We start from the raw sequence: 11,556 nt of genomic DNA, 5'->3' as shown, positions 1-11,556 counted from the left end.
CATATTAGACTGTCCTGTATACATTTCCTTCCAAAAACGAAATTTAAAGAATTGGGACAGAAGCAATTTCTTTGGGAAGATGATTTGTCAGCAAAGCTGATACCTTAATTGTAGACACATGTGGTCTTACCTCCTCCATCCCCCCTCTCCCCACTGAAAAAGGGGCAATCCAGAGAAACTTGAGAATAACGAGGGTCCTGCACTATGATAAACTTACAATGTGTTGCCCATGACGTAACCACTCTGTTATATCGGCATTCGTATTTTGCAGTTATCACTCATTTTGAAACATCTCTATGTTGATGTAATAGGGACTGAAATCTAACAATAAGATAAAGGGATTTTGTCATATATTTATTCATTTTAATACTTTAATATACACATTATAAATTACATAATCAGATACAGGTTAATAACACTTCAGTTTATTCACACAACTGGTTCTCAGCTACTCAGAACCACAGTCAGCAACATTCACTTGTCTCCCTCTTCATTCAATATAATTTTACTCAGCTTTTTCTGTGCTCTGTAAAGAAATATTGTTGATATTTCTTACTGAAAGCAAAACTTCATTATACATCACCATTGGTGCTCCTCTATCTGCTTCTCTGCTTTCAGAAGTTGTTATCAGATCTAAGTAATTTTCAGCTGCTATTACTCATAGCATCAACAATATATTTTGAAGCAATTTATGATAAGCTGTTTTTTGTTTTTTTTAAAATTTTTTTTACTGCATACCCATTTTTCAATATTTTTGTCTTGCAATATGTAAGAATATGATGTCTTATATTTATGATATGTGACACAGAGCAAATGCAAATACATTCCAGCATTGTTTGTTGCAAAATAAACTCTTTCACCCATACAAAATCGAGTACGTCCTATCTCCTTTATTAGAACACATCGGATATTAAAGTTGATAAATATCAGGAGCATGTGTAGTACATAATGCACTATTAATGTGAGATATATTGACTGGAGTATTTCTCTGCATTATTTTATTGTGATAGATCTGCTGTTTTATTTGAGTGAAACTATAAATGAACCCATTTTCTAAATGTTTTAAGGTCCTTGTACTATAAGAAATAAACAAACAAATTTTTGATTATGTGGACAAGTTGTTTGTGAGGAACCATTGAAATTAAAGGTGTGGATGTATCCAAAATGGGAATACATTTTTATTTTCATTGCAGCACTATTGCTTCAATATTAACGAGTGGTACCCGTCTTTTTTGTAGAGTCGGTCAGGTATAGCAAAAACTATGTTGTTTTCTTCTCTAACAGTTGATTAAAGCTGCACTCTCAATTCTGACGTCTGAATATTTGATATGCAAGACAGTATCATATATAAAGGAGAATGACATCACATACACTCTACAATAAAATAGCTGATATCACAGTTGGTATTTACACACTGAACCCCAATAGATACTTGAAATAGTCAGTATCCAGCAAGATTTATAACTGTATGCTTTTAATTATCAGTACAATGTGGGAAGAGTTTCCTTTGTGTTCCCTTTGGCACACAGTTGCCATGCTCATGTATAATTAAGAAAAAGGGAGGGAAAAAAACAACAGTTGGACATGTTTAATTCATCTGCCCACTGCATATGAACTAAAGGAGGTTGACACAGATGTTAATTATTCACATTTATGTTTTACATGAATTGAGGACCAATTCACTTTTTCTACTTTAACTTAGATTAATGTCTGATGACGCGAGTGTACCATCAGTAAAAAAATTATTCATTTCTGAAAAATGTGATTTATCTCATATGAAAAATATACTGTTTAAGGGCTTCTCAGTATGGTCATTCATTCTTGTGGGTTGTCATTAATTGAGACCTGCCCCAAAAGAAATTGTGATGAGTATTAATTAACCTAAGGCTGACACATTATAAAGGAAAAATGGTGTTTTCTAGTAACATTCCAGTAAAGATATTTTATCCAGCAATTTTATAACAGAAGCAGAAGCAAATAATTAATTAAAAGAAATTGTCTCTATTTCATAGTTGTGTTCGTTGTTATAAATACACCCAAAAGATACAACTTTTAATGTATTTTGCCTGATGTACCTTCATGAGAATGTGTGCTAAGGGTTCCATAGGAAATTCTTACTACAGCATAGTTGTCAATGTTTTTTTAGGCAGCCTTCTACATTTTTAATAGAAAATTACCTGCTTAGTTAGATATATTTAATCTCATGGTGTTTACATTTTGCACATAGTTATTTAAACATTCAGGGACTTAACAGATTTGGTGAAAATTCCATTCTTGTAACAGTACTGACATTTAATACTTATACCTTGGTCCACTCATGTATCGGATATGCCTCATTTTTGTTTTGTTTGTCAAAGAATAATTTTGTTCAATACGAAGACTCTGAGGCATCTGGAAAAAGATTTAAGAATATTGTTTCCGATATACAACAATTTTGCATCATATTCCACTTGATTGTCTTGGGAACATTTGAAATTAAAACAGATGACATACTCTGATCTTTAACTTCATACAGGTGTTACTGTTACTGTATCAATATCTCCTATGGACTTTACTCTACGGTGATGGTGGCGCTTTTTCAATGTGCCAGATGATGCTATTGCTGGTCTCTGTGGTGAAGCACTGTTATTGGCATCTGTCTGCTGTGGTGATGGCACTCTGCAGTTGAAACTGATAACTGAGGAGCTGTTCTCTGATGAGGATGATGGTGATGCTATCCCATTACTATTGCCTGTAAAGTCACGACTGTCTCTTTTGCTGCTGTTGTCCTGACGCATCTTCAGTCCCAAAGCACGACTTAAAGACCCCTGTGTTAGGAAGATAAAAGTTTTAAATTGTGAAAATTTACCTTTAAGCGAAATGAGAGGACATTAATCATTACTAAAATACATTAAGCAAATTCTTAATTAAGATCATTAACAAATGGCAAGGAAAAAGCCTTCAATATTTTGAGCTCAATAATCAAACTATATTTGCTCCTAAAATAAGTATGTCATATTTCTGGAGTGGAATATCCATGATCTCAGACTCTAAGAATGAGAATGTTTTCTCTTCTTTGCTGCATTTGTGCCTGTTACTCTACATGAAACAACCTTATGCATAAATTTTCATACCTGCGAGCTCCTCCATGATGAAAACTATGAAGAAAATTGCAGGAAGAGGTTTAAAAGGCTGCTCTAATTTTTCTGTTTTTAAAATGTTGATTAAACTCATAAATATAATTTTTCATTGTACATTATGATCACTAACATTAAACAATGAACTACTGCAGTTAAAGAAAAAGTGTAGTTATAATATAAAGTAAAATTTTACAGTTTTTTTAAAACAGTGTATGTGTATTATGGGAAAAAATGATGTTTGATTCTTCATGACTTCATAACAAGTGTGTGACACCATTTGTCCTGGAACTTCCACAGTTTTTAAGACTGTGACAAAAAATAGAGCTGTTGAAGGGACAATTCTAGATTTATGTCTACATTTATAATCCACAAACAACATTGTGGTGTGTGGTAGTGGGTACTTTGTGTACTACTGTCACCCCCCCCCCCCCCCCCCCCCCCCCCTGTCCCCTCCACCTCCCACCCCCTTTCTTCTTTCAGTTGTGAATGGAGTGGGGAAGAATGTCTTTCATAGGCCTCTGTATGATCCTGAAAACTTTAATTTTACCTTCTTGGTCTTTTTGAGGGCGGAAGCAATATGTTGGTTGAGTCTTCTATGAATGTAAGCCTTTGGAATCTTTAACAGTAAATGGCTTCCTGATGCACAATCCACTTCTTTCTGTGTGTATCCATTATATTTTTGTGTTTACTAAACAAACCAGTGAAGAGTCATTAACTTCTAGTAGAGTTGGTGGTGGATAAGTTAACAAAGTGCAGCAGACTAATTCCCACCCTGAGCATAGAGGAACTTTATTTTAAGGGCAGCCATCTTAGTTTCCACTTGACTCTTGAGTAGTGCACTTTGAATATTGATATGACTATCTCCAACCTACATCAAGCTATGGGTGACAGCCTCAAAGCACTGTAGGTCTAGGGAAAGTACTTAAAAGTCTGGTATATCAGGCTGTGAGAAATATCATTAAAATTATTTTAGAAAAGGCTTCATTTGTTGAGTAACAATTACACTAATGTGCTGTTTCTCGTTGCAGGAGAACCACTGCCACTAATGCTGCCCATTTTTCTATTCTTGAATAAGGTCAGAATTTAACTTTAGTGACATAATGTTGGCAACCGCTACTTTTTGTGACTTGTGAAAAGTGTTTATTTGACAGTTGGCAGAATTCTCCCAGAGAAACTCAAATATTAGGGTATTAGATATCTTGTTTTTATCTGTATCCTCTCAAAATACAGTGTTTCACATTAAGAAATCTTTGGAGTGTACACGGTGGAATAATTATTACATGTGTACCAGAGGAATTGATATTGCATCTGTTTTGTTTTATTATATAGGAGGGTGAGTCATGCAAGGGGTAACACTTCTTTTATTTCATGAACGGTTCCAGATATCGAAATGAGTTTTTTGGCAAATGATAGTATACTAAGGGGCACATGGTTTTGCTATGTAATAAAGATTCTCACTCTTGTATTGAGCAAGATATTGAAGCAGATATCATTTTTTAAATAGAATGATATACTTTTTGATATATTCTACACTCTTGTTAAACCAGCCATTCCTAGCACATATGGGTGCCGGATTAGCAGAAGTGCCAGATTGTTGAGAGTGTCTAAAATTTAGTATAAACACATAGGGATTGTACTTTATCAAATCAAAAGATACGTTCATTATTACTTAAAACTTAGTCCTTGGGTGTATACATGCATATTAGTATCACTCAATATTCGCTATTAAACATGTCCCAAAGTTTTAATTGTCACCATGATGATACACAATGGTAGTATGCTTTATGACACAACGGCTTTTCAAGCATTTCATAGGTCCTGCCATGTTTTTGATTGTTGCTTAATGTACTCCAGGAAGATGTCTCCAACTTCAGCACAAACAGTTTAAAATATCCTTGTTCTCTTCTCCTATGTCCTCTTCTTTATCAGTTTCATCAGAACTTTCCTGTGAGCTTATGATTACCTCTTTTCTGCTGAAGTTTGGTCATAGATAATTGCTCGTGCAACCTTGTTGCCAGCAACAGTGGTTTTCTGTGAAGAACCTCAGTTCAGTTTATATCTAATTTCGAGTTTCTGCTTGAGGTCTAGCAAAATGTGTTTCCCTTTAGAAGCCATGATAATGATCAGCAATGAAAGCCACAATTTCAAGGTGTACCTGAATGTTGAACATTATAATTAACTAACAACATTGCTGCAGATGAAATTTCATTATTGTAGACATCATTTCAGGTTGAACAACTAGAAGCTGGAAGTGTGCTGGATTACTGAGAGGCTGGACTACTGAGGGCCGTATTAGCGAGAGTTTAGTGTACTTTTTTCAGTAGCATCCAAAATGCTTCAGATGACAAGTACAGTGGTCTATGCTTGTTAACTTTGAGGTAGCAACTGTTCAAAAAGGAATGTGAGAAATATCCTAAAATTGAGAGGCAATCGGCTGTTGCATGTAAATGCTCTCTTGCAGGGCTACTTCATTATATCAAGCCTTTCAACTGTTTATGAGGGTCTTTCAATAAGTAATGCCCCACATTTTTTTCTCAGAACATATTTATTGTTCAGAGTCAGAATTTGGTGACAACATACATCAACATGTCTTGGTCATGTCCTACTTTTCTACATATTCCCCATCTTGTTCTATGGCCATATGCCAATGTTGTGAAGAGCATGTATTCCCTGCTGGTAAAAGCTCTTGTCCTGTAGACGTAGCCATGTTTTCCTGGCATGACTGACACTCTTGGTATCTTCAAAGTATGTTCTCTGTAGAAAATCGTTAAAGTGTCCCAAAGAGATGGAAGTCCTAGGGTGCCAGGTCTGGACTGTAGGGTGGATGAGGCAATGATGTCCAACCCAATTTGGCCATGTGTTCCCTGTTCCTCAGACTTGTGTGTGGATGTGTATTATCATGTTGGAGCAAGATATCTGCAGGATTCTTGCCTGATCAAATAAGTCGGAAATGGTTCTTGAGTTTATTCAGAGTCTTCACGTATGCCTCTGAACTGGGGTTGACCCTCTTGGCATCACATTTATCAGAATCCCAGAAGACTGTCACTATGACTTTTATGACAGAGGGGGATGACTTGAATTTCTTCTTTTGTGGTGAATGAGGATGATGCCACACCATTTTTGTTTTCAGCACAAAGTGGTGCACCCAGCTTTCATCCCCCGTAATGATCCATGACAGAAAGGCCTCTCCATTGGTCTCAAAATGCTCCAACAATTCGGATGAAATGGCCATTCTTTGAATCTTGTTGTCTGCTGTGAGCATTCGTGGAACCCATCCAGGGCACCTCTTTGAATATCCCAGAGTCTTAATTGTTGCAGACCCACTTTCAATGCTGACCGACAACTGTAGAGCCCATTGTTAAGTTGTGATGCACTGGTCGGCATGAACAATGGCATCCACATGATTCAACACGTCTGGAGCAGTGGCTGTGACAGGACATCCCGAGCATGGCTAGCTATGGAGCTCTGTTTCTGCATTTCCTGAGGCTGTAACTTTCTTTACCCATCACTCAACTATACTCCTATCAACTTCATCATTGCCATACACTGCACACAAACATTTATGGATCTTCACCACAGTTTCTTTTTCTGCACACAAGAATTCAATTAAAGCACGCTGCCTGTAACATGAGTCATATGTAGATGCCATTTTCACACTGTACTACGTACTACGGCTCTGCCATCTGCCAGAATGGTTTGAAACTTTACCGGTGCACAGAACAAACATCAAATGTGAAGTACCAACAAGGATGTTTGTCTATTATATTAATGGTTTTTTAAGAAAATGTGGGGCATTACTTATTGAATGAACCTTGTACTTGTCTGCTCTGCTGAACTAGCAGGAACCATGTTGTTTATTGGCAGGTAATTTCTGCTTCAGCATTCCTCACTTGCAGGCTTGCACACCAATGAGGAGAAGTTAGACATACCACTTTTGTATGGTGAATGTCAAAGAAATAGTATCAAAATGGTACGGCAGTTGAGGAATGTCCATCCTGACAGTCACTGTCTGTTGTGGCAAGCTCCTGCAAGAATTATTGGGCCACTAGTGTGAACAGGTGGCAGCAACGTCAAACACAGGATGAGGATGATGCCTGCAACTGACAGAACACATGAAGACACTATTCTGACTAGGACACTTACCAGTTCAGAATTTGGCATGAGACAAATTGGCAAGGAATGTGGAATCAGCAAGACAAGTGTTGTTCGCATCCTCCAACTACAAAAGTCTATCCAATTCATGTCATTTATCAGGCACTCTGAGGACATAATTTCAAATTTCATGAAGAATTTTGACAGTTTGCTCTGCAACACCTGGGAGATGACACTATGCTTTTCAAACATGTGCTCTTTACTGACAAAGTAGTGTTTACAAATCACAGTAATGTAAATTTACTTAACAAGCACTATTAGGCACCTGGAAATCCACTCTGGCTTCATCAGGTACAACTTCATGCTAGTTGACCATAAATGTACTGTGCAGCATCATAGAAAATTCCATTGTGGGACCTTACATCATAGGGATGTAAAATGGAAATTCATAGGCACACTTTCATACGAAGAATCTACCTGTTCTTCTAGAAGAGATACGACTGAATAAGCAATTGTGTATGTGGTCCAACAAGATGGCTGCCCAGCTCAGTGTTCCTGTGTCAAAACACAAATACTGAATGAAAAGTGTCTGACTACTGGGTAGGATGGTATGTTGCAATACAGTGGCTGAATGCATTTTTTGTGAGCCTGTTTACTACCACTTATGACTGTTTGAATCTCCTCTACAGCGTGAAATCTTTTGCATTTTAGCTTGAGTTTCATTATTGGACATAAGGAACAACTGTCATTTTGTTTTTGCCAGAAACTCCTGGGTGATCAATGCAGTTTGTAATCTTGCATTGTCATGATGGAGGAACCAATTGCCTGTCCCACTTTCATTAAACGAAATTCTCTGCTGCACCCCACAAGACAGCACCATGACATAGCATACATCCCAGACCTTCTGCCTACGATCTTTCAGCACTGTATTCTGAAGAGCAGCAACATTTTCAGAATTAATACTGGTTGACAGCTGTTCTGAATAAGGATCATCATCAGATGATTCTCTATTATCCTGGAAATGTTCAAAACAGCTGTAAGATTGGTTGTAACCTAAGGTATCCTCACCAAATGCTTGCTTTCAACATGTCATGTTTGCCTAGTGGTTTTTCTGAGTCTGAAACAAAAGCTTATGCATAGACATTGTTCCCAAACACCCACCATATCAGTGTTGCAAGACACACAGCACACAAGAATGAGGAAATGTGTGTAAAAATTAAACACAACCACCTAGCTCAAAGTCGCTTGGGCTAACCCTCAAAGGTTGTGTGCAGTAGCACCTTGCGGCATTTCATTGTACTACCTAGACTTCTCTAGCTACAAATGAGTTCCAGAAACTTCTGGGTAGCACCTTGTGAAATGTGTGTTATGGCATGTGTGACTCTCCCTTTATAAATAATCTGCCATCACATATCTAAGAAGCTGAGATAGTTCTCTTTGGCTAATTATAAAATTATTATAATCAAGCCTATTGGAGAAACTTCAACACTTGAGAATGTGCAGCAAATTTTCTTGAACATTATTATCTGGTTCTATGTTAATGGACTGTCACTGAGCTTAGGTAAATACACAAACAAACAATTCTGATAAACTCACAGCCTGACCACACTATTAGAAACAATGAAATGAAGTAGAGAATGCTAAATTGTTGCATGTTGGTAAGAACCTGAAATGGAAATCACACCTAATAGATCTTTTTAAACATAAAGATTCTTCAACTTTTGCATCATGAATAATAATAGTCTTCGGAGATGGAAGTGTAAAAAAGAGTATTCCATTTGTAGAGTAACTGATATATTAAACATCATAATGGGAGATTACAATTAGAGTCCAATTAACATGCAAATAACTAACCAATATCATCACAGTTTTCATCTGGCTTGACGCTGTGCTCTTTTTTGTTAATGCTTATGCTCCACTTTTTGTCTCTACATATCAGTTGCATCCAATATACTGTGTACTATATATCCAGTTTTTATCATTCTTATCATTTATCTCTCTCTGCTGTTTCCTCCACTACCAGATTAACCACTACAGGATTTTACCATGCCAGCCTGATAGATTTATTTTATAGATTTTGTTCATTACCTATTTCATCCAACACATCTTCATTTTACATGTCATCTCTCCACATCATTTTTAATTTCTTTCAAAAACTTTCAATTTTTGGAACTGTAGACAAAGCAAAACTGTTTGCTCAAGCAGAACTCAAACTTGAAATCTTGCCTTTTGTGGGCAAGCCTCTTAATGACTGAGCTATTCAGGCATGACTCATATACAGTCTCAGTTCTATCATACATGTCTTCTACTTTCTAACACATAAGCTGTTCTGGATTTCTTGATGATGTAGCTCTCCTGGAAGGAAGGACACCGTGGAGAAGTGGCTTAATCATAGACTAGGCCAATAGTTTTCAAACTTTATGGGTTCACAGCTCCCTTGACCTAAAAGTAAACATCCATGGCTCCCTGTGCACATGACATCTGACTCAAAATTGTGGGGTAAATAAATTTAAATTTTTTTTAAAAATGAAGAAGAGTAGTTATTTCATTATTAATTGTTGACATAATATATTTTATTCAACTTTTAATGTTGTTGCGTCTTACTCTTGCAATGAAATCAATGAGAAGGATGAGCCTGCTTCTCCATCATCATTTCTATCATTTCTCAGTCTTGGCAAAAGATTGGAAATTGTGATTCGCATCTCTTTCCCCACATTCATTTGTTACCTATATTTCATGTTGATGACTGTCTTTGCTGAAAACCCTACCTCACATAAGTAGGATATTACATAAAGTATCAGCATTTGTAGGGCTTTGTCACCTGCTTTCAGGTAATCCTGCTTCACAAAGCTCCAAAATTCAAGCAGTTATGAGGAAACAAACTTTGATTTCAATGTGGAGTCTGAAAAAAGATCAATAAATTGCTCTTGATCTTCTTAATGGAATCTGAGTATTGAAAGGGTCTTTTGTCCAGTTGTGTTGATCAGCTTGTTCTGGAAAGTATTTTAGAAAGTAATCACAGAGCTCAGTTGAATGATCTACAGACACAGACTCCACTTCTTTACTCAGCTGAAAGTTTTTTTGACAATTGCAGAGTTTTTAATAAATATCATAAAGATATGGCAGTTTCAAAACATTGTCACTGTCTACAGACTTCTGCGAACTCAAAATGTTTCTCTTGAACAAGGTACGAGTGTAGTTAATTCCTTAGTTCATACACGCTTTTCAAGACTTTCTCATCTGGAAGCCAGCAACATTGTATTGTAGTAAATTACAGAAATGTGTTCAGTCACCATATCAATGCATATTTGTTGAAAACATCTTGACTGAAGTGGCAGACTTTTAATGAAATTTATCACATTGTCCACTGATTCAAGGATAGGGCTCAACATTTTGGTGACAGTGCTTCTCAATAAATAAAATAGTGTGTCGAAGTAGCATGAGGAGCCTCTTTAAGGATCAAAGCTTGCAGTCTGGAATAAAAGCTAGCGATACTGTGATCTCCATCTGCACACACACTTGTACCATTTTCCCAATTAACGTTGTTTTCTTCCATAAAAGAGTGTAGTATTTCAAAAAGATCTGTTACTTTTGTTCCAAGAGTTACTTTCCTGCAGAAAAGATCTTAAAGAAATTTGTTGTCATGTATAAACCACACATAATAGATCAGATGTGCAGCAATGTGGTTGTCTGGAGCTTCATCCAATTGGGTAGCAAAATCACCACTACCTTTGAGTTTTTCAACCAATTGATAACTGATGTCATCAGGCATATCGACTATTCAGCAGCTAACAGTGTTGTCTGCCAAAGGTCCTACTGACCAGTTACTTGGCAGATGACTCACGTATCATAATAAATATCATGTCCAGAGCAGCTGGTAAAGTAAGCTGTGAGGTGTCTTGTTTTTAGCTACAGGAAGGCAACTTTGTAAGATGCAGGAGAAGCCTTTGTAGGAATCATAACTTGTTTAGTGAAAGTTTTTGTTGTCGTATCATTTCTTATAACTTGTGGGAAAAGAATTCTTATGGTTTGTTTACTAAACTACCATGATTTGTATCCAAATGTTATTTCATTTTATTATGAAGCATGCTTTCAGTAGCTAGGACTTTGAAACAAATGGCACACTGTAGTTGTTCTTCATTTCCAACAGTAGTACACAGAAACTGAAATTCAAGAAACTGTTGTCATGCTTCTGGCATTTTTGTCTATTTATATCTTTAGAACTGCATGATACATGTGAAATACTGCATTTTGCAATTACACTTAAAAATTTTACAATTCTGACAGAAAAACATAAATCACAAAAGACAAGATAATAATTAAAAAGATCTGCATTCAACAAAAC

At 36.5% G+C, this 11,556-nt stretch overlaps 1 protein-coding gene across 1 annotated transcript in view; it reads right to left on the bottom strand.

Annotated features, from left to right (window-relative positions):
- Positions 1-257: 257 nt before the first annotated feature.
- The window catches only part of LOC124605202 (kazrin), a 1,111,833-nt gene continuing 1,100,534 nt past the window's right edge, over positions 258-11,556 (bottom strand). Inside the window, exon 21 of the mRNA XM_047136736.1 lies at positions 258-2,807. Coding sequence (XP_046992692.1) covers positions 2,508-2,807 — 300 coding nt within the window. The 3' untranslated portion in view covers positions 258-2,507. The remainder of the gene's footprint in view (positions 2,808-11,556) is intronic.

The sequence above is a fragment of the Schistocerca americana genome, chromosome 3 (genome assembly GCF_021461395.2).
Source record: "Schistocerca americana isolate TAMUIC-IGC-003095 chromosome 3, iqSchAmer2.1, whole genome shotgun sequence".
NCBI lineage: Eukaryota > Metazoa > Arthropoda > Insecta > Orthoptera > Acrididae > Schistocerca > Schistocerca americana.
This window is presented reverse-complemented; position numbering and strand designations above follow the sequence as displayed.